General features: G+C 42.7%; 1 protein-coding gene across 1 annotated transcript in view; it reads right to left on the reverse strand.

The window, feature by feature from the left end:
- Positions 1 to 2,118: 2,118 nt before the first annotated feature.
- The window catches only part of LOC138288161 (arylsulfatase A-like), a 480,219-nt gene continuing 457,497 nt past the window's right edge, over positions 2,119 to 24,840 (reverse strand). Inside the window, exons 6-9 of the mRNA XM_069229468.1 lie at positions 19,810 to 19,934; positions 18,758 to 18,885; positions 15,987 to 16,089; positions 2,119 to 3,468 (exon numbers count right to left, since the gene is read on the reverse strand). Coding sequence (XP_069085569.1) covers positions 3,164 to 3,468; positions 15,987 to 16,089; positions 18,758 to 18,885; positions 19,810 to 19,934 — 661 coding nt within the window. The 3' untranslated portion in view covers positions 2,119 to 3,163. The remainder of the gene's footprint in view (positions 3,469 to 15,986; positions 16,090 to 18,757; positions 18,886 to 19,809; positions 19,935 to 24,840) is intronic.

Genomic DNA, 24,840 nt, shown 5'->3' on the forward strand with positions numbered 1-24,840 from the left:
AAAACCAAAGGTTACAGGTTGACGTTCTTCCCATACAAAACATGGTCAGCAGTTATAATAGAGTTGTACTTATGTTAAGAAACTATAACTTGTGGCGCAAAGTTACCTAACTGTATGAGTTATAGTTTTCTTCAGATAAGTATACCTATAACGGCTGAATTTCTATGGTTTTGTGTGGGTAAGACATCAACCTAACTAAAACATCCCTGTAACCTTTGGTGTTTTCAGTAAATGTCTATGTTTTTTTGTACTTAATATAATTTGTACATTAATACAACCACCACTGCGCAAACCTTTTGGCCGTGCACAGCAGGGGTTGGCTGCAACCCCCACATGCACCCAACACCACGCTGCACACGGTCTTTGGCCATGCGCAGTGGAGGTTTTGTGTGTGAATGTTTTTTCTTTTTAAAGTCTTATTTGGACCCGCAGATCCATCATGGATTTACACTGGGGGTCGCACTGAGCCCTGTGGTAGAGCCAAGTATCTGAGGTTTGGCTAGAAAAAAACTTTTTTTTCCATGACATGCATCTTATGGGGTCAGGATACCTGTATACTGACCCCTTATCTGTTTTTGCACTTCTTACCCCTCCCTCAGCCCAAGCGAGAAACAAAATGGTGGCTACAACTTTCCTGTCAGGTTGGGGCCAGCCAATCAGAACCTTGATTTCCCCCTGGATTCGCGTCCTTAGATATTTATGATTTTCTTTTCCTTTAATAACTCTGAACCTACTGAACGGATTTGTACCAAATCACAAAAAGTGCTCTTTCTGGACCAAGACCTAGTTTTCTGCCAAATTTGGTGTAATTTCTTCAGTGGTTCAGGCTGTAGCTGTGTTCAATTTCGGAAATTACAAGGGGAAAACACGTTTTAGGACCCCCTTTTTCTCACCTCCCACTTCACAGATCACCCCAAACTTTCCAGACAGCACCTAAAGTGACCAGGCCACTACTTTTGAAAAGTTCATGAAGATTCGTCAAACGGCGCCAAAGTTATTGACAATATAAAAAGTGCTTTGTCTTTGAATGAATAAATGACAGATTTGTTAAGCGTGTGGCTACTCAGAAGAGTGTCCCAGTGCTATAAAGAGAGTAAGAGAAAAATGGAAGAAAAGAAGCTAAAGTTTATTTTGGCTTCAGTTTGTTGATATTCTACTGACAGCCTATTCCAGACTCGAGGTCCCTGGAATGAGAAGGATCTGCCCCCTGCTTTTATTAAAAAGACCCTTGGAATTATGGCCAGATGGCCACATGATGAGCGCAGGGCTCTCTTAGGAGAATAGTGTTCTATTCTGGATGACAGATAAGCTGGGCCTGATAGGTTAATTGCTCTGTGCATTAAGAGAAGGGCCTTAAATAAGATCTGCTTGTTCACAGGGAGCCAATGCAGATTTCACAGATGTGGCAACAAATGAGCTCGGTATGGTGAATTAAGCACCAAGCGAGCCACCTCATTTTTAACTGATTGCGGTTTTCTCAGCAGACATAGTGGGAGACCGGCATACAGGGCATTAGCGTAGTCTAGCCTGGACAAAATCAATGCCAGTACCACTGTGATTCTCACCGGTACAGACGGAATATGCAGAAATTCCTCAGCCGAGCGCAAGAGTCGGAAGCACGTGTCAACTACTGTATTCATTTGATTATGTGTAGTCATCTGATTGTTGAACTTGACTCCTAGATTCTATACTGGCCACTGAGCTTGCAAGTTGAAGCTAGAATTGTGGCCAAAGCTAAGAACCTCCATCTTATCGGTATTACATTTGAGCTGGTTGGTTTCCATCCAAATAAAGACAGCTGATAGACAGAGTTTAATGGCATTAGAGGTAATTTTCTCTCCTTTCTTGACTTCTATGGGAATTAGGTGCTAACTGTAAGTACCTAGTGGCTACAGCCAGGTGATGTGTGTATGTGTATGTATGTATATATATATATATATATATATATATATATATATATATATATATATATATATATATATATATTTACATTATCAAAGATCCCGCAAGTTATCTAGTGCAAGAAACGAGCCACTACTCCGGATAATGTCCTTCAGCAAATACTTGTATTCAGCCAGCAGAAAGAGACCGTAAAGCCGGTCTTGATAACAAGTGCGAAACCCAAATTTATTTTGCCTAGGGGGCATTATGCCGAATTTGACGCCTCAATTATATCACTCAAAATGAAGATAATCTTAATGGCTATCAATGTGAAAATGAATCCATTCAGAAAAAGAAACGTTCATTAACAATAATTCCAAAACAATTCTGTTATATACTTATTAGTCCCTGCAAAGTACAAGTACAGGCTCTAGTGGCCTAATTAAATGGCCAGAAGAGAGAGAACAGATCGACAAACAACGTCTTCAAATAGTTGCACATCCCAGGCTGAAGTAGGGGAATAGGAGAAAGAAGGTGGTAGAAAGTTGTATTGTTGGAAACTCAGGAGACAAGGAGTCATCCACTAATCTTAACCTGTTTTAATTTTATAGCTTCTACAAGGGGAATTAAAAGCATGCATCTCATTTGTTTATACTGAAACCGATACAAAGAAACGAATGCAAGCTTTTTGAACCAAGCATTTTTTTAAGGATACAACACTTAACAAGCCTTAATGGAAATAGCTTTATTCTCAAAGGCTGCATGTCTTCTCTAACTTAAACACTTTGAAATAACTTCACTCTTTCAAAACGTAAGTTTGCTTTTTGTGGAATAGAAGGAACTGGATGTAATAAGAAAAATATACTGTGGGGTGTTTCAGGAAAGCCCTATTACTGACGTTTAGAGCATCCATGAAGGCATAAAAACATGAACAGAAGGCGTTAAGGGCCATATGTTCGAACGCATTTTCCCATAGACACAGAATGGGCAAAACTGCTTGCTACATCTGGCCCTATGTTACGAGGTTATCTACAGCATATAGAGAAAGTGGTTTTAGAAAAATCAAAGGTTTGTGGCATAAGTGAGCACCTAGCTTCATCTCAGTGGACTTTACTCGGTTTCTTCTGCCTCAAGCTGGTCCATTCAAAAGAGCAACAGAAGTACAGGTATTCATGATTAAGATATGCACTGGGAAATATATTTGTGCAGCCAATGAACCACAGTTTTGGGTACCCAATCTATGGTGCATTGAGCAGGAAAGTCTCCCAAAGAAAAAAAACAGTTATGAGCTACACCGGCAGCAGAAAGGTTTAGGTGTGCAAGTGGGATTACAACAAGGCTCCAGCTGCGGGTCTATTCCTTTTGCAACCTGACTTTCACCAAATGTCATTTTTGTATCAAACTTGTCCTTTTCCAGTGTAATGTTCTCCATGATCTGCTGAAGGTCAGGAGTTATTCCCCCAGCCAACAAGTTATAATGCTCAGCGGGATCGGAATCCAAGTCAAAGAGAAGTGGGGGGTCATGTGAAGTCAGGGTGGCCGTTCTTGAACAATCTTCATCTGGGGTGGTTTCACTATGTTGGTTTCCTGGATCAATGAAAAAATAAATAATTTACTGATATCATTGGATATTTAATAACACATTGTAATCTACCACCACCAACAAAACCAGCCCAAGAGATGATTCATAACCTAACCCCCTAAGGAACAAAAAAATAAATACACACCATTTAATCTCCCTTCAAAATGTTCTTTTCCTTACGGGATAATGGTAGAATGTGATATTTTTGAATGAACAGTCCGTTAAGACAACATTATTTCATTTCTATGCCACAGTCCTGTAGGGTGACAATTAGTGGCACTGAACCTAGAAGTGAGGGAGGTGTTACAGTATCCTTTACAAACTCGTAGGAGCTCATATTTAAAAATGGCCATAGAGGCCCTTGAAATAATTGTTTTTCTTCTTGCAGCATCTCTCTAAAGACAGACTCTCAAATGACAAGTGATCTTTAACCTGCAGACCAGTACTTATTTTGTTTTTTTTTAGCCGTGTTTTGTAACTTGTAGGTAGTGACACTGTAGCCAGCCACAGGGGTGTGTGGAAGGAGATTTTACCCTGTCAAAGATGATGCTACATGGCATATAAATAAAAAAAAATGCCCCCCCTCCCCCTCAGAAGATATCTATGATCGTAAATCAGACGTGATTGCAAAGCCACTTTTCAACTTCGAAAAACAGCTTTGTACTGGTAAAGGGATTTAGTCAAATGAAGATATTTATTTGAAAATGTATGAACAGTGATGGGGAGTGGGTATTACATGGCATGAAGGTTCGGTAAGCTTGTCAGCAATCGCAAACGTACACATTAATCCTTTAATAGGTGTGACGGGAAAGGAAAAACACCTAAACTTTGTGGCGTTCTAATTGGAGGTGATTTCTCCTGGGACCAAATATTTGTCCTTAGGAGTTACAGATATATATATATATATATATATATATATGTTATTGTAACACTTTCTCCCATCTTCAAAGAGGATCATCACTCCAAGGCGAATGTTGAATATTGTTTAATTTACAATTTCCACAGGAACGCATTTCGGCATCTTCGCTTTCATCGACCTCATATAGACGCGGTGGCGCGCATCTGCAGTCGAGCACCACCGGCGCTTAGGTGCGGAGCGACCACACCGAATGAGTGTCCATATATATGTATGTAGGTATGTCTCTAAATATATATATATATATATATATATATATATATATATATGTATAAAAAAACAAGATTCTCTTTCTGTTTTAGCAAGAGAAAACCGCACTCAGGACACAGGACACCTGTGAACAAGGTCTGGTGAGACCGAAACGCGTCAGGGGATTCCTGTTTGTTTGTTTATGATCTCACGAATGTATTAAAAGTTAAGGTATTTTTGGCACAACGACAGAGTGCGGTTTTCTCTTGCTAAAACAGAAAGAGAATCTTGTTTTTTGAAAATATGGTTGTCCTGCCTCAAACCAGCACCACCGGAGAATTAAGTGCGCCGTAAAACGCAGATCAGGACATCTTTTCTTTCATATATATATGTATATATATATATATATACATACTTATGCACATACATACACCTGCTTACCTTAAATATACTTACATTGCATGGTAAAGGCATTGCGCGGTAAAGGCATATGCATGGTAAAAGTGTGTGCTAAACGCATTGTATGGTAAATGATGTGTGGTAAAGGCCTTGTGTGATAATTCCTGCATTGCAAAGGCTTTTTCCCATGGGAAAAATATTTCTCCTTGGGAGGTACAGACTTTTTAAGGCTACACTGCACTGCTATGCCAATGCCCCACCCACTGAATGGGATTTACTTATGTGCAATATTTCTCCACCTAGGTAATACTGTGGTAAAAAGGATTTAAGAGGGCAAGGCCACGTTTTGTGGATAACCTGAATTTGTGAATCAAGCCATTTTTGCCTGCAACTCTGACTTCCACGTGTCACTGGATCTGTGAATTGGGCTCAGTGTATGTTCTGTGTAGCTGGTGCATTACCTCATTGAAGTACACTACCATTAGGAAGCACTGAACTGCTGATAAATGGTCTGATCCTAGTCCTTCATTCCTATGTTTAGATGACCAGAGTTCTGCGTTTCAACTAGGTTGTCAGTGCTTACCAATTCCTCACACTGCCAGATGCTACAAAAATAAACCAAATTTCCACCTCAATTCTAATATTTATTTATGGTAACTGAGATAAACAGCTGTATTTAAGTCATATTAGAAGCAAGAGGACAGTCACATCACTAGTATTAGAAGACCACAATTTCCAAGATTTAATTTAAATACAGGAATTCTCACAAGCACAACCCCTCCCATTGGAAATACAATAGAATATTTCCTTAATCAATTACATACATTCATCACTTGGGTGATATGAAGTTTCCGTGTGCTGGTAAGTAACAGGTTTAGATCACTTTTCTGCACTGTCTTGGGACAGAAAAGTAATCTGCATTGTTAAAGACACATACTCTTTCTCTGAGTGCCCAACAGTACTATTGTCTGGATCTCTAAATTTTTTGTTGCCATGGGCAAACACGGATCATGCTTATGCGCCATGAAAAAGGCATGTCTCAAGGATTGTGGTCTTGTTGGACAGGTGCCAAAAGCACTACCCCATCGTGGTGGAAGGCCATTACCTTCACCAGGAGTTAAGCAGCACAAGCATGGTGGTTGCAGAATACTGTGTAGTGATCAGTAGGAATGAACAGGTCATTTTTAACCTGTCACTGGAGTGCGAGGCCACCAGGCTCACTCACATTTTAAAGTTCCACTGCTGTGTGCTTAACTCACCCCTGGCCTACATCACTTAGAGGTGGAGTGCTGCACAGCACATGAGTGGTGACTCTGCGCTGGATGTGTGTATGTCTGGGAAGGGTACAGAGCAGGGACAGCGCAGTGCTGTGCAGTACATGCATGTTGAGTGTGTGCACTAGGTGTTTGTATAACTGCAAGGGATACCTTACATGAGAGATGTAGTGCTATGCAATGCTTGTGCATTGGAAACCTGCTGGTTGTATGTGTGCTTGCGAGAAGTACAATATATGGAATGTGAAGTGTTTTGCAGTGCACACATGGTGAATGTGTGGGGGGGCAGTGTGTTTTTGCAAGTAGCACACCATGGCACCATGCAGAAAGGCTACAGTACTAAGCAGTGTGCTCAGAATGAATGCGTGCCTGGATGTATTTGTGCTTGGTATGGCACAATGCATGGTGGTAAAAGTACCTTATAGTGTATGTGCTATGCCCATACACTGAGTGTAAGGGTGCATTAAATGGAGGTCCCTGATTCCATTTTAGGAAGCCCAGGACTTCCTTATGAAGACATGTGTACATTCTTCCCGACAGACTTGTGTATGCCTTCATTCTTGCGAGCTGAGTGGGACATGCTGGAGAAAAGAGAGAGAGATTCCCCTTTTACACTTCAAAGGGGACTCTTTGCTTCAGTGATAGGTCACAAGAAAAGGGCCTGGACACATCTTAGGAAGGAGATGTGGCTGATAAGGGAATCATAAAGAGTAGGCCTGGGAGCATGAGATTAACCTTTTTATCAACATATCACTGTGGCTGACAACTAGGTTTGAACTCTAGTCACTCCCATGGCTTGTGTTGTGGGTTGATCTGATTCAGAATCTCTCCTGCTGTGACTGACAGCCTTTAAAGGAAGAAGAGACAGAAAAGTGTACACTTAAAACAAGCAGAAGCCCAACATAGAATTTCAAAGATCCAGACCCTAAATCACATTGATATCTGGAAATGGACTATAAGAAGGGGAGGTTAAGACCACAAAATTCGTCATCTGCCAAGCAGCCAGATGGTTTGTATGAGGAGAGGAAGCTCTGCAAGACTTCTGCCTGTGATCAGAACTGGCACCCAAGGCCTGCTAGACTCCCCGCTGGGTGAGGGGCCATCACCAAGGGAAACCAATGCCACCGGCTCTGAAGCCCTGAGCACTAGCGTCTGCCTGCTTGCCAAGACCAATGTGCCCTCTGAGGAAGAAGAGAACATTGAAGGGAGTGACTCCCATTGTGAGATGTGAGGAGACGGCTGCTGCATTGATCAGGCCACTGGCAGTGTGCAGATTCCAGTCATTAATCCTGTATGTCAGGAGTGGGCCAACGTAAGAATAACTGTGAGCAGAGTGCCATGCAAGACAAGTGAAGCCATGTGGCACTTGTGGCAACGATCCCATATGCCATGAGAGGTGCTGTGTAAGTTATTGCTGGATCAGAAGGGCCTAAGCCTGCGTGGTACCTAGCAGCAACCCCATTTACCAGGAGGGACTGCCATGGTCCAGACTACCCTGTGGTGAGGGCTGGCACTTTGGCACAGTAGCAATATGGCAATACCATATGCCAGGAGGGATTGCCGATACTTAAGTGGTTGTGATGATCTGGCCGTCACCTGAGAAATCTGAGCCCTGACCTGTAGGTCACCATGAAGCAACAACGATTGAGTCGGACCTCTCCCCTGTGAAACTGAGGAAGGTGCAGTGTGTGCATCGTAGCATCACCGGGACACCAGTCGGGAGCACATAAATCCAATTCCCCCACCACGGATGGAAGGCCCAAGACTTACCTTAAAGGAGGAGCACCAAAGCAGCTCCGATCACTTTTGGAACCGGCTGCATATGCCCAGGTGAGAACCACGTGCAGCCAACTCTCTGCACAAGGCTGAAGCAGTGTGAGTGGCACTCGCTAAGACAGTGCACGCCTCCTTGCTGTTGGAGTGGGTAGACTAGTTATAGGCCTATCGGTGCCTACTGAAAGTTGTTGCTGAAGGCGCTGCATTGCCAAGACACTTTTGACTATTTTCAGATGAGTCAGAGTGGGCTCTTCGGTAAAGGTCTACTAGTGAGCATTCCCTGGATGTGGCCACCAGTGCATGGGCAATAACCCCTACCACATTATGAAGAGTGGTGCCAGAGGGATACCCTAGTGAAACACTAGAGCTCTGACCTCGAGGGGAAATGTATTACTGTTTACATGCCATAAAATTGCTTTGACTGCATAGAGTTAGAAATAAAATGCTTCTTTTGTATTATATAAATAACTATTTGACTAGATATTGATTTATAGGCATTACTGTGTGCTCTTTGAGTTATGTTCACTGACCTGTATTCACAGACCAAACAAGGGAGCCTTGGGCTGCTTGACCATAGCTACCACTGAGAGTCAAGTACAGAAGGGGAACTTGACCCAGTTTCTCAGGATCCTTAGTAAGTTGGTTCCAGGGACATCAGGAGTAAAAGGTCTCAACTCCCACTGTTGAGTAGATTAACCTCTAAGGACCCCATGGCCCTCTCAAAGGGGTTTTGACAACACGCTATTATATTCATCCTGTCATCTGTAAGAACAAAGTGTGTCAGAGTTATGGTGTGGGCAGTGAGGACAGGGAGTTGCTCCACAGAACCTCAACACTGCAAAGACTTTGTCCATCACAGTTTTGGACACTTTTGGAAGTTTTAGGAACAATACTACCAAATCACTCGATATTGACAGGTTATCAGGTTTAGTCATGTTCTTAGCTTGCATTTAATAAATCAGTGCATTCTTAGATTTGCATTCTGTTCTTGCTTTCATTTGACCCAATTGTACTAAAGCACCCAACAATAATAATTGATAAGAAAAGGTCTGGAAACATTGTATCCTGCTGACTTAAGAGGAACTTGGAACCCATATATTGGGGCATACATTGGCATAGGGCACATGTTAGATCCCATCTAGAGAGTCACTGGGCAAGAAAGGGTTCCTGGGCCTCAACCGCGTGGGCTGAAGTCATTTACCTCTGATGTCCTGAGTCCGTCCTACTTTGACTCTGCACCTGGGCCAACAACAACCTCTTTTTTGTCTCAGTGGTGGCAACAGCAAGTAGTCACAGGCTTCTCATGCAAGTAGTATGGGGGCGCTCAAGTTCTGTATTGAATAATCACCCAACAGAATAATAATTGATTGTCCAATTCAATGCGTTACCTTTTTTTCTTTTTGGGAAAAAGGTACGTTATTACACCCTTAAATATAAATACCACAAATGCAATATCAAACATATAATAGAACTGGCACTGGTGCTTTTGCACCTCAGTATGCCACTCACCCCTTCCCCCGTTCATGTGTCCCTCCTCTGAATTAAGTGTCTCCCCTGGGGTTAGAATGTCCGAGAAGGCATAAATCGAGGCTCATATGCAGATACTCCCTTTGAGATGGGGAAGCTCCCAATGGAGTACTGTTCCCCTCTTTCAGTTTATAAAGGCTCACCTCATGTATATCTTCCTTCAGGGAGGGCTCAGCCAGCGGAGACCCAGCAATGTGTGCAGTCTCTCTTTCCCGCTTATGTGGGAAGGTGCGCTCTTCAAGCTGGCACAGCCTCCTTTGGTCCTGAGTAGGTGATGGGGTAGGGAGAAAATGAGTTTGCTATTGGAGCCCTCTGACTGGAAGCTCTGGTAACAGGAAGTTGCAGTGACCTTGTCTTCTTCTTGGTATAGCCAGTGGTGGGTTGGTGCATGTGGATCACACCATCCTCGGGTAGCAAGGGGAACAGCTGAGATGCACTTCTCTGGTACCAGAGGTGTGAACAGCTGTGGGCACACTTAAGTTGGTCATTACGATGTAGGCAGCCACAGGCACACTTCTTTGGTGGCAGTGGTATAGGCATTTACAGATCTGTGTTTCCAGCTCAGAACTGCTGCTGGGGAGATGCACCTCGGGCATGCAAATAGTTCTTAAACCCCCTCCTTCCTCTGACAGACTCTACTGGCACTGTGGTCTTGCTGATTCTGGCTCTTCCTGTATAGTCCAACCTGCTGAAGGTTTGGCGCTCTCCTTCCCTCTTTCAGCGCACGGGTTGATTTATAGACAATTCAGGTCAGATGGGTAGCTTCTTTCACTAAGACAAATCTGCAGCTGGTGTCCCCTCACCCTGGGAAGCTGGATGTCAGACAGACACCAACTCTGGTTGTACAGAAGTTTACTGAGTCCTCTGTGGAGCACTCCTTTTCTTGTACACACAGCTCTTGGAACTGGAACAATAAATGAGACAATGGCTCCCATGTTTATACAGTTAAAGATGACAGGAGATGTGTATCCACTGTCTGTATATTTAGAACTGTAATAAAGTGATTCTCCTTTCAAGTATTCATTCCAGGCCACTCTCCAGACTCCAGACTCTCCAGGCCAGTCTTTGTGTAAAGTGATGTTTCTCATAGTATTGTATTCTCCAGTGTGGAGCACCCATAACAGAAATGTGTGAACTTTCTGCACCTAGCTGTTATCAGCCATGCAACAGAGAGCTCAGGGGAGACAACAAGCTAGCGTCAACTAAGGGGGTCTTTTCCACGTTAAACACGGACACTGCAAACCCCAACCTTTGCTCCCACCATCTACTAAATAGCAGTTCACGACCAATCTATAAAAGGCCTAATTGAATTGCTAAAGTAGCCTTGTTCCCTCTCTTTCCACTTCAGTACTTAGGTTCCCTTCCACCAGCTTCAGGAATATCAGCCATAGCCATAGACATCCACTATCTGGGAAAAAGTCTAATCTTTGACTTGTGCAGAAGGCCAGAGTAAAGGCATCCAACATGGAACCGACAGTCCGCCAATACTCTGGCTCACTCATACACACAATATGTGTACCATACTGGCCACATACATAAAACACAAAATACTCTTGGGGTATAGCACCAGGATCTGTGTTAATGCATGGTAGCAGATCCATACATGAGTGGGCCAGTTGGCCTCCTCTACAGTGACACATATAAACAGTTTTGGTCACAACTTCCAGAATCCCAAAACACAGCATGCTGTCACACCGCTCTACATGTGAAACTCATGAAAAGGAGAAATAAAAAATCAGAATACCAGGTACTCCCATTTGGGTGTGCTGGGCAGGGCAACATCACTCTGTACACCATGTAGGGGAAATTCTTGACCCACCAGCATAAAACTCCAGTCTGATATTTTGCATGTCTTACCAAGATAGATGAAAACCAACTGCCTCAAGCTCAAAACTGACAAGATGGAAGTAGTAATCTTCTGCAAAGACACCTCGTGCTGGGACTCCACCTGGTAGCATGCCGAAGGCGGACAAACACCCCATCTGGCAACCCGTGCAAAGAATCAAGGAATAGTAATTGACAACTAACTGACCATGACTGGCCAAGTGAATTCAGTCTCTGTCTTATGCTTCCACACCCAAGATGCTCAAGAAGATCTTCTAATGGCTTCCAACCAACACTCACAGGACCGTCACCCAAGCCCTTATCACCAGCAAGCTGGACTACAGAAACGTACTGCATGCTGGAATCAATGCTCAACTGATCAGAAGTTTCAGACCATACAAAAGTCTGTAGGCAGGCTCACCTTCAACTTACTACCCAGCACTCATATCACACACTCATATCACCCACACCTCATAGAGCTCCATGGGGTCCAATCCAGAAATGAGCAGTCTTTACGCACTTCAAAGCGTCACACAGCATTGGCGTTCACATACTTCAACTGGTGTTAATGTCCGGGTAGGTAGCAGACACGTCTGCTCAGCCGGACTCCTAGTGCCAACCTCACCCTTCTCCTGCCACTCCGTGCATGTGCAGAACCAGATCCGTTGGCCCTGCCTACTTCTTCCTTGCCTTCAAAACCTGGAATGACCTTCCCCTGCACATTAGAGCCTCCTCCTCATTTCTTGAATTCCACAAGAAACTGAAGTTCTGGCTCTTCACCCAACCTTGATCCTGGATCGGCCTATAAGGCTTCTGTTTCAGTGCCAGGAAGCCTTTCTGGGGGAGTTGTACACTATAAACATAACATAACATGCTTATACTTTTCCTAATAGTCATAAAACTCAATTATGTGGTACACTATTGAGAAGTATTATTACATTACTGAGTATTGCTTTGAGAAACTATCTCTACTGTGTGCACACTACGTCTGGGTGTACCTGGCATAGGTCGACTTCCTTTGTTTTGTTTCATAAAAGCACAGCATTAGTTATTGCTCCTCCTGGCATAGCATTTACAATGTATCCATTTTTCATGAATAGTTTTTGGACAGGAATAGTTTCCAATTATAAATATTTTTTACGTTGTGAAGCCTAATGCATCTGAGGCATTGCTTGAAATGTGACGTTACTTGATTTATTGAGCTCAACATTACAGCTACTTTTTTCAAATTCTTGAAAGTTTTGTGTGTTCATTAGAGAGGGAAAAGAATACTGATTATTAAGAACATGTTACACCTTCACCAAAAGAAATTTGCCAAATGTTTTTCTGTCAATCCCAGTGTTAAAAGCAAGCATCTCCTTCAACGTCTGTGCAACATGTTTAAACTTCCAAGATAGGATAATTTAAGTTTTCCCTTAGAAGGAAGATACCAAGCTTTATAGATTCTTATCTGAGATCTAATTAATTAATTTTCTGGATCTGCCGAACTGATGAGAAGGCCCTTCTGCGATGGAGCACACAAATAACCAAATGGGTGAAGCACAAGACCACGAGTCATCTTAAGGCCACCTTAATCATAGTTCCATAAGTTGTAAAAGAAACTTTTTGTTTACAAAACAGCATCAATTATTTTGAGGTACCCCATGTCTGTCATCAAGACAGGCTGTTGTAAGTTACAAAAAAATTATTAAGACCTTGCTCTTTCCTGATTTAAAGGGAGTTGGTAGTCAGGTAGCTTCTGGTGGTTGTAATCGTAAGTGCACAATTAATTGATGACAGTATCCTAGCACATCATGTGCAGCCATCAATTTGTAAACATGGATTGCAAGCTTATCATCCAGGGACCCCTCCTCTGATTCACACTTCCCTCATCTCTTAGCAACCAGAGACCAAAGAGGAAGTCCTTAGGCAGGGCCAGTAGGAAAAGGCATCTAACAAACCCCCTAGCACGCTGTACCTCAATCTGTTTGGAGCAATTCATCCCCTCTCTTGAACCAGATCTCACAACATAATCTTATTTCTTTAGCAGATGCATGATAGTGGCATATTTCAAGGGATCTAAAAGAAAGGATGGGGGATTCATGGAAATAGATATTACATGACAGCTACAAGAGTACATGGAACACAAACGTATTATTTGTGATCACCAAAGCTGCTTCTGTTCCAGAATGAATTCACTCCTCATACTCACTGATCTCATATCAGCCTACACCTCCTTAGACAATGACATACTGCTTTGCAGACTTGCGAAATAAGGTGGAGACAAAGGATCCACAGTTACAAAGGGTCCAGCCTTCCCTCCCTTGCCACAGACAAAAGGCCATTGGGCCAATGCAATTTTCACCATAAAAGGGGCCTTGTGGGTTCCTTTTCATGTCTTCTCTTCATTATTTGTATGTGCCAATGGCAAAACTGGTCCAAAAGACATTGACAATACTTAAATCCACTTTTGGATACTGGATACAAAACAGGATGGCAAAATAGGCCAACCTATCCACCTGCTGAGACCATATATGTCTCTGGATGAATCAGTTTTCTCTGCCTGAATGGTACCAATATAGCAATTATGATTATGGGAGAAAAAGAGTTCACTTCACTTTACTGTCTTTCAAATGATCTGTAAACTGAGTAGTTGTATAGCCCGGTGCTGACAAACCTCAGAACTTTTGAGTCATTTTTGAGCTTCTTGTCAATATGCTAGTCTCCCTTACCCTGGAGAATCCTTCCACTCTTCAACACTGACCATGGGGTGGAGCTGATGAGATTCCTCATGATGGCCACTTATGCTGCTGTAAAACGATTTATACCAGGTTGCCAGAGAAACTAATAGACAGGATCCAAAGATTCTAGAACCAAGGGGCATATTTAGAAGAATTTGGCTTAGGGCAGCGCAACAAGTATTTTCTCTGCACTGCACTGCCCAATGCAAATTGGAAAGGGCAGACATGCACTGTATTTACAACATATGGTGCATCTCTGTCCTTACTCCCAGCGCTGGAGCACAATTTGCTGTCTAGTGCCAATGCAGGTACTCTTGCACTGCGGTGCAAGGGTGCCTGCATTGCATGGAGGATTGTTTTTGTGCATGAAGGGCACCTTTCTGCACAAAAACAATCCAGAGAGGCATTTTGCTCCTTCTGTGTGTGTTGCAGAATGCAGCACACATAGAAAGAGGAAAAAACGAGGAAAAAATATATTTCTCCTTGTTGCGCCTGCACTGGGGAGGTGTAAAGTTTTGATGCATTCCCAGGTTTACAGATCCTTATAAATCTGGCAATGCATCAAAACCCATCGGTGTTGCGTGGGAAAACCCACCTCAACGTCCATGGAACACTCCCCTGATGCAGTGTAAGGCAAAGCAGTGACTTGCACTGCATTGTCTTGCACCATATCTGCGAGGCCATGAAAAGCCATGCAAAGTGGCATTGCGTGGGCTTGTAGATATGGGTATGCATTATGTGGCGCCAGTGTGTCAAAAAACGTGATGCACCGGCAGCGCAAGTGGCTTGTAAATATGCCCCCAAGTGTCCAGAACCTGCCTGAACCTCTCTAGCAAAACGAGATCGAGTGAAAACCCAACAAACTTTAACATTCTTCCATTTCTCATGTTTGCCCGATGGCTTTTTTGAAGGCCAATTTTGCTGTGCTGGCAAATTTCAAACGCCAGCAGATTCTGCTTGTTTCACAGTTTGCTAAATTGTTTAGCCCCTTTTATTAGAGACACCGACACCCAATCTTCAGATATTTTTCAAACCTATTGGATAATGGTATCAGGAAGACATAAGACGAACATGGGCCCATAAACGTCAATCTGGTAATGCAATAATCTCATGACTGTTCTTTCCCCAACATAAATAAAAAATCTGAGGATGAAATTTCCCATGAGATCTGCTGAGTAAGTAAAGATGAGGTCATGGACTAAGCTTCTGAAGACCTGCTACACTGAGCAGACACAGCATTGCTCCTAGCCACTTCCAACTGACCAAACTGCTTGCTTAATTGGCTGAGTCAGCACTCAGTTAAACAGCCTCATGATCCACAGCTTTGCTAACCAGTCGTCCCATTCAACAGTCTACCTGAATAATCTGGCCCATTCGCCTGCCTGACTGCTAACTCGTTTACCAGTCAATTGATCTATTCTCCCACTTTGTTACCACTCAAATTTATGCAATGCTCACCACATTGTTCGGCTTCTGGCTTGTTCATCACAGGTAGCTCATCCATTTTAGTCACCTGTATGTGATCATCCCTCCTCAGTTGCAATTTGCCAGAATCTCCTCCAATCCCTTCAGAAGCTTTTCTTCCCATTGCCATACTTGCTCTTAAACCTTCAACTGCTGCACATGCTTTCACCGTCCCCTAACCATCTTGAAGCACTCTTTTACCCTTCAAGTCAGCTTGCGTGCTTTCAATCCATCTCCAGTTACTGCGCAATCCCATTCATCCTACAGTTGACACATTTATAAGCCATTCAATTACCATACATTCCCGTTCCTGTACTCTCATACTCCTCCATCAACACTCATCCTGCTCTGCGAGGCCCAGACTCTCATAAGTTGTCTCTTTGTCCTCAGCCAGTCTCTTCTACATCCCAATAGGCGTCTGGACACCAACATACCTTGTGTGAAGAAGTGGGCTTTGTATTTGCCATAGCGTACAGCAAAGACCCCTTGTGTCTGGTTTGGGAATACTGGGTAGAAGAAGATAGATTTCCTCTTACTCTGAAAACAGGAGAAGGCACAACAGATTAACAGCAGTTATCTTTCATTAACAGCAGTTAAGAACAGCACCACTTACTTTAGAGGGATAAAAGCAATACCTGGCAAGATATTGGAATCACAGCGGAGATCTTTCTGCATGAGAAACCTGTCTGAATCTTCCCCGTTTGTAGTGCCAGAGAGATAGGTGCACAATCAATAAAGCAGCTCAGACAGCGTTGATGAGACATTCTATGAGGCCTAGGGCTTTTTCTGATGCACCCCCACATGCTCTATGAGCCCTGTTATATTAACATCAATCATATCGTCTCAGGAAGCAACATCGACCAGAACTGCTTTCAGTTTGCATGGAAAACTGCAGAATATTTGCAGAAAGGAAACGATCTGAGTTCTACCTCTGTAAGAAAATACAGTTTTGTTCGCTTTTGGTCCTCTAGTTGTTGGATCTCTGCTGTGGAGTGGAGTGAGACTCCTTAATGGAGTCCTACTAACTGTCATGCTCTGGTAAAATGGGTGTCAGCTGCACATTCAAGTGTCAATATTTTAAACTAAAGTCAGCTGCTATGGTTAAAATGGTGTAAAAGGATCAGAGAAGGATGCATGTGATGTACACTTACATGTGCAAATAAAGGTTAAGCGAAAAGGACTATTGTCTGATACAGCTTGTATCATCACAGAGGAAGATGAGGTCCGGTGTAAATTGTCATAATTCTATTGAGGACTGAGAGCAAATGAAACATTTCTCTTAGGTGAAGTGTATACTTAGCACATTTTATGTGTTAACTGTAATTTGGATTGGAACGTAGTACAAGGATATGAGTCGTTGCCTTGTGTGTGTTTCAGTAGACCCGAAATAAAGATGCAAGATATTTTTTTACCATAGATGAATTCCTAAATAAAGGTATGCCAGAATACCTTTCTCAGACAGACTTTAATCAAACTAACCCTTTAAATTGCTGAGCTGCGTAAGGTAATTACTGTGCTTTGCTACCTAGTAGCTTAATGGCCCAAGTAGACGATAGGCCAATTCCAGGGAGACTCGTCTGCTGGAGGAAGGAGGCAGGGTTGAGCTGAGTACCAGCAATAGCTTCTTATTCAAGCTAACATAAGCTCCTATTTCCAATTGTGAAGAGCAGACTTCTTCCACAGCTGCCCGACCGTAGCCCTCTTTGAAGATTTTGAAGGAAAGAGGATAAACCTGCCTAGGCAAAAGGAAGGTCAGAGAATGCTGTGTACTAATTTTGGAGAGAACTGCCATCTTATAATTCACCAGAATGGTGTACAAGGGTGGGAAAGGCAGTAGGGTGGTTTCTTTAGTGTTAGTAAGATGTGGAGGGAAGATTGGGTATGAGGAGCCTCACCCATCATGGAGTGCGCCACCTCCTTTCTTAAGCCTCTGTAGAGGCAGGGAAACATGCCAATGAGCCTGAAAAGGACAGCGGATGGACCAGTGACACTATGGCCCATGTGAAAAGACTCGGGATTACACATCCACCTCTGTTTTGTTCTCTTGCACACTTCTGGACTCTCTGCAGGCACCAGCTTCTTGATACTGTACCATGCCAAAGGAAAGTAAATCTGCTATGGGTCCTATAAGAGAGGACCCTGTGGGAGTGAAGAGAAATCAGTTCTGCTATTGACAGGCAAATGCATTCTACAAAAATATCACAAACTGGAGCATACAAGCCAACATACATCAATTCTGAGCCTGGCTAATGTTCAGGAAGTCTCTGTGACTTCATGATAACATTATTCTTATTCATTTTTCCTAGGTCTTGCCATATGCAATGGTCGATTCTCCAGAGCGGCCTTTATGCAAAGGTGCATATGCAAGGCCAGTCCATATATTAGCTGGTTTCACCAGATATATATCTTATGCTCATATCAATGTTAAAGCCTGTAAGCTTTTGTAAATGAAGAACTTCTTGTAAATGCCTGCCACCAGTGACTCTTTCATGGTGTAAAGCATGCTAAATCCAGTAGGCTTGTTTCATCAATTCTGAAAACTATTATTAACAACAGTAGAGCTTTACCTTACATAATGAACACCTGAAAAAGGCCTACATTTTTTTATGGTAAAAAGCCCTTACCCAGGTTAATATTTCTGGAAGGTGGTGGTGGTCCTGCTTGTTTTCTGGCTTGGAGTCTACAGACACATGAACTGTTGCCGGTTACTTCACTGATAAGATTTACAGGGTTAGTTGCCCAATACTTTACAGTAGTTGATTTGCACCCTGGTTGGTCTGTAAGGCTCTGTAACCAATTCCCCTAAAATCTTGTGTATACTGTGTAGTAAACGTAGTGGCTGGAAATCCATCTATTGAATCTTACTGGTGTGCATTGCTGAGTTCTGAGTTCCCAGCCCACTGCATCTTCCTGGGCTAGCTCTGCCTCATTATCATTAAAGTCAAGTGTTAAAATAGATAATTGGTACTTGGCTTGAGGTTCGCGGTTTACAGGCCCCACAACACTAGAGTTAAAAGGCCCCCATTGATATAAGTGGGGCTCAGGAACTTCAGACTGCTCCAGAACTCTCCAGACCGGATTTCACACAGAGAAACAGACGGAGAATTTGTGATTAATAAGGATGACATATTAAAAACAGGAAACAGAACATCTGGCCTAACAATGTACAAGAGCATACAGCTATGGTTCATGGGTAATGACTTACATGTCCACCTTTAAGGAGCACATGAGTAATGTCATATCCATCCAATGTCACATTGGGCTTAGTTGCGCCAGTCAGCGAAACAAATGTAGGGAGGATGTCCAAAATACTGGCCAGCTCATGGGTCACTCCTAGGGAAAATGAAGAAGAAGATTCAGTTAGAGACAAGCCCTTTTGTTCAAGGGCTTGGAGATCCTTTCCACTTTTAGATCCAGGACGTCTCACCACTGAGATGAGAGTCAGAGGATGCTACTATCCAAGCAGAAACTAAATTGCTCCAGCCCACAGCCATGCCCTCATCCTCACTCCATAACCCTCAAAGCATATGCCTATAGAGCTCAAACCGTCTCTGGCCTGGTAGCAGCTGCATATCTAATGTCTGTGTCCTTACCTTCTACCAGGACTGAACCAATACTTACTACTCAGAGTTTGTGGCTACTAAACAAAAATGCCTTTGTAAGTCATACAACAGTAGATCCCTCTGGTCTTGGGGGGACAGTTAGGTGGTCAAATATAGTTAGAAGATCTCAAACTGCACTTACCCAACTCCACAGGGAATGTTTTATGTGACAATGTTATGCTCGGTACCACAATAGATGTGCCATAGTACCTAAATTAATGAACAGCCTTTAACCCCACCTGTAATTATTACCTTCGTTATACATGCACTTAGTAAGGCAATGCCTTTTACAATATTAAATATGTCAGTCTTGGACAAGTGGCAATAGCATGCCCTTCATCCCATTTCTAAATGATATTCTCTGGCCAGACGTTGTTAGTCTATGCTGCACCTTAAAATAACATTCCTATCCAAAGAAGGTTGCCTCTGCTAAAAAAATAAAAATATATTGAATTGCACAGTACTGTAACTGACTAACAGGGAATGTTGAGCCTGTTCAGCTAATGTCTGAAAGGGCAGTACTTGTCTCAGAGAAGGTTCTGTTTAGAGGATTGCACTTCAGTGTTTGCCCAGGTTTTTGTCCTGGACTCATTATACAGATCATTACTTCCCTCATACAACAGAATACTATATATGGTATCATATGATGCTGTACCTGGAGCTATGCGTCCTGGCCAATAGGCAATGGCGGGCTGTCTCACTCCACCATCATATGTTGTCCCCTTACCACACTTCAGTAAGCCTGAGGTACCGCCATTGAACTTTTGCTGTGTGTCAGGGCTTGAGTGAGAAAGAAAATAAAACATTTGATAAGAAGTCCTGGAACAAAACTCCTCTTTTTCACAGTTATGTTAAAATATGTACCTGCTACAGGCTCCATGCCTGAAGGCGGTGTGCTTTAGAAGACAAGATGAAAACAAGCGATAAAAAAGTTATGGCACGAAAACAGGTATTTTTAGCTGATAAACTAGGCTCTTCAGAACAATAACATCTGGAGGCATTCCCTAATGTTATGAGGAAACTCGCCCTGAACCACCCAAAGCACCCCTTTTAGATGCACCCCCTGGACCAACTATGTATCTGTAATTCAGAAACAACTGCAAGTCATTTTACTGGTTGAAAGAATTTTCCAACTCATAAAAACGGTTTGGTGCATACTGATGAGCACTCTTTTGGTGACAAAGCCTGTGATTTTGCGACATGAGGACTTTGGTGATAAAAATGGCTTAGATGCAGACATTAACTTATATGTCTAAAGGTCCCAAATATTTGAATGTTTCCAGGTTCTTATGACAGACATGGCACAGAATGACACTCCTTTACACCATAGGCCAAGACAAAAAGACTAGGGAGGCCCTTTATGGATCTGTGTCATGCTCCACAAATGCTCCTACTTTTTTTATGTTTAGCTGCAGAAGCGACTAATGATGAAGATGATTAGAACCTTTGCAGGAGTAACTACAGCTGTTTACTCTTCTGAAGCTATGTGCTCGCTCTCACTCACAAAGCCATGGAAATGTACCCAGGGCAGAGATAGGATTACCAAAAGGCGCCATGTGATAACATTTCCTTTTCTGTCGCAAATTAGTGCATTCTGGAATTATCAATTGAGCTTCCATTCACTTAAACAAATCAGACTAAAACACCTAAAACAATGATCCGTAAAAGCAAAAACCAGAAATGGAAATGTTGTATCCCACTAACATAAAGCCACCTGCTATTTGGGGTGATTTTAACAAAATAGAAATAATTGCAGAGGGCCCCTTATAAAGTGACCAACACAGTATAATTGAAAGGTTTAATTCCAATCTCATGACAGAAGGAAGAAAAAAATAGTGTTTGGAGGACAGAGTTAACTCCATCAGGACGGCAAAGGAAAATACCTCCACCATCCCCAGGGCCCTCCATCCACCAAATTTACAGTTGTCCGCTGGCCCTATGGATAACTCTGTGTCAATGCATGACACAACTGGAGGACTGTACCATCAGGCATGATGGCCGGCCATCAAACTTTTCAAATTTATTTTGTTTTTGAAAACAAACTCCCAAAGCGGGAGTTTGTTTTTGAAAAACCAAAAAAGCCAATTGTCCTTCACTCAGGGAGTTTTCTCTTAGGGTGGAAGGGTCATTTTTTTCCTGTCCATTATAGGCTGGTTGTATTCTAAATATGGTAGACATATAAAGTCCTTCCTTCGATGGCCCCTACTTTGTCAGGCTTTCAGAAGAAGTATTCCATTGAGGAGCTGCTAAGGAGTGGGAAAATAATGAATAGAAGTGAATGTCATTGGAATATGAAAGAACTTTCCTGGTACATCACAGAAAGACATATGGGCATCAAAGACAAGGAAGAGTAGAAACTCACAGAGATTGTTATTCATTGACATTATTACAAATATTTTAAGAAATAAGAGGCTGAATAAACAGAAATGTTGTTATCTCTATTTGTGTGACATGCAGATTGATCATTTCACAGTTCCACTTTAATAGTAATTTTCCAAACACTGTTGAGGTTTTAGAGCTGATCTGGGTGAATCTCTTTCAATTATTGTTTTCTGGCTGTAGCTCTGACACAGGCCTTTTTGCTAAGTGATGGCTCTCACAGCAGTAGCAATAGTCCTTTTAATTTTCCTCACCCTAATTCTCATCCATCAGTCCCACTAGTCCTGCTTCCCTGGTTCACCTAGTCTCCTGGTTTGCCTTCTGATCCTAGCCCCCAACTCTGTGTAATCCTGATCTTAGTTCTGGAACTTCTTTGTTTGTTCCTCATGTAATGGGTCTTCTGGTGCTGGTCCTGCTGGCATGATCATCTTACTCCATCCTAGTCCTACAAGTCCTCCTGGTCTCCTGGTTTTCCTATTCTACCTTGTTCTTGTCCATCCGACCATCATCCCTCTATGATGGTCCTCCAAGTAATGGTCCTCCTGGATCTGGTCTTCCTCATCCCTGTGGCACTTGTCCTCCTATTTCCCATACTGTGTGTCGCCCTGGTTCATGTAGTCCTTATCACCCTAGATTAGGATCCCTGTGAGTCTGATCCTCATAGGCTTTCTGATCCTATTCCTACTGGGCTTGGACTTCCTGGTCCATTCTTACCATCCTGATCATTCTTATCTATTGTCTCCAGCCAGGTCCTGGTAGTCCTAGACCTTTCCAGTTGTGGTCTTCTAGATCCTGGTCCATTCGCTTTTGGCCTCTTGGTCCTCCTTCTCATGATCTCTGTGGTTCTGGCCCTTCTGTGTCTGAGTCTTCCTTCAATTTCTCTCCTGGTACTGGTTCTCTTTGGTGGGTAGGTCCCTAGGTCTGCTACTCCTGGCCCTGGTCATCCTCATCCCTCTGGTCCTGGTCCATCCACTCAGCCCCTCCTAGCCCTCAATGTTGTCATGATACGCAGTCTTCTGTTGCTCCTACCCCTGGTCCTTCTTTTTCTACTGGCCTTGTCCATTGGGTCCAGATCCCCCTGTTCCACATCCTCTTGATCCTTCTCACCCTGGTTCCTGTACCACTAGTCCTGCTCTTCCTTCTCCTGTTCCTCATCCTCAATCCATTTGTTCCTGGTCCCCTCTGGCATTGGTAACCATGGTCCTCATGAATTAAATCTCTCTAGGTCTGGTTCTTCTTTTCTGGTCCTCATGGCTCTGGTCATCCTAACTCTCCTGGTGGTCCAACTTCTGGCACTTATTCTACTACTGGTCATGGTCCTTATCCTACTGGTCCTACTGCTTCCATCCCCAGACCCCTTCACAAGGTCTTTAGTCAGGTATAGCCTCCAAGCTTGCCGCTCACATTTTTTACTTTAGCAGAATCAGCACTGTCAAGGACAAAAATGAGGGCTCAGTAGAGACATAACCATGCCCATGTAAAACATTGCTTAGTGTTAGACTTTTCATCCTTGGTGTGGTCTCCCATAACTTTTTGCCTCTGTTTCCCAGGTTGTTGATGTGTGCTGTACTCTGTTTTTGCTGTTTTTGTTACTCTGGGCACTTTACCACTGCTATCCAGTATTTAATTGGCTTTCCATGATTGGCATATTTGTTTTACTGGTAAGTCCCTAGTACAGTGCACTACAGGTGTCCAGGGCCTGTGAATCAAATGCTACTAGTGGTGTCGAAGTAAGCCTCAGCAAGGCCTACTAGTGCAAGGGGTTCGCCCTTCTCTGCAACAAATAAGTTGGCACAGAAACTGAAATAAAAGACAAAGTTTATTAAACCTCATGAGGTGGTACCACAGTTCAAACAGCACCCTTCGGTAATGTTTGAAGTAGCACACTGAACTAAGGGAGCAAGGTCCTTTTATACCCACGCAGGGGCTAAAAGAAGGTGGTACAATTATAGAAGCACGACTTATATACATATAAGGTCATATGGAAATGCACAGTCGACAGGTAGGAGGGGCTAACAGTTTTCAAGGACTAGTAGACACATTACTGTCGGTTACTAATTGCTAACAGCTGCAGACCTTACTGGGCATGTGCAAAGTTGGAGATGCTAAATATAACTTGTCACTAGACAGATTTTCAAGAGTAGTTAACAGGAAGGTAGGACAGAGCACATGGCGAGCACATGGCAGCATGTGGCAGAGATAATGGCTGCCATGAATACAAAATGGATTCCGCGAAATGTTCACAATAGTTGCTAAATACAAGATGTCTTCTGCTAATGCTTAATCTAATCGCGGCTAAATTACAACAGACGACCCTTTCAGCATTAGCTGAAGACATTCTTCTTTCTGGGATAATCTAAATATTCATCTTGTATATTTATGCTCATCATTTCAGCTATTTCCTTATCTAACATGTGCTGTGCTTTCATTTCTGTAATATTTATTTTGGTAGGCATACAAGCAGTAATACACATGGAGCAGAACATTGGACCACACTGAATACAGATACAGCATGTGAAAAATATTGCAATCATTACACACAGGATTGTCAGTAGTTTCCAGCCCCAAGCGGAAACAAGAGACCAAAACCATCCAGAAACAGTCCAAGTACAAGTACAATATTTAGATATTACATCATACACTGAAGGTGAGTGATCTGGAATGAAAACGCAGCAACTACTACCGATGATGCAACATACACCACCTCGATCAGCTAATATCACATCTAGTACCATACGATTTTGGAGCGCTACAATTCTCGCAATTTGGAGCTCCTCTGTAATATTCCCAAGTGCCAGAGCTGCCTTATTGGTAACAGCTTCCACAACCCTAGTCAATCGTCTCAATTTCCTACTGTTTAACGCAGCACCCACAAAGGAGAACAACCCTAAATTAAAATCAACATATTGTTGCAGGCTAGTGTCCGTTTGGTCTACCTCATTTGCACTAATTGTCCTTTTATATCTATTTTTAATGATGTCATTGAACAGTTTAAAATCTCAGTGATATGATGCAGGTGCCAAAAACACAGGGGGTAATAGAAAAGATACATAACACATACCTGACCACCCAACAGGTAGTTGGTAATATCCATAGTTACCACAAACAAAATGGGTATTATGTGAAGCTGTAAAACTACTATTATTTACACCCTCAATAGTTAAAATCAAGGTACAATCGCTTGTCCCCACTGGAATTCGCCCAATGCTACGTATACATAAATCTGCTTTAGTTTCTGTAACAGAAATCACAAATTGTTCTTTCTTGTCAGAGTCTCTTATATTTGTGAAGACATATGGTATTGAAA

The sequence above is a fragment of the Pleurodeles waltl genome, chromosome 4_1, assembly GCF_031143425.1.
Source record: "Pleurodeles waltl isolate 20211129_DDA chromosome 4_1, aPleWal1.hap1.20221129, whole genome shotgun sequence".
NCBI classification, from domain to species: Eukaryota; Metazoa; Chordata; class Amphibia; order Caudata; family Salamandridae; genus Pleurodeles; species Pleurodeles waltl.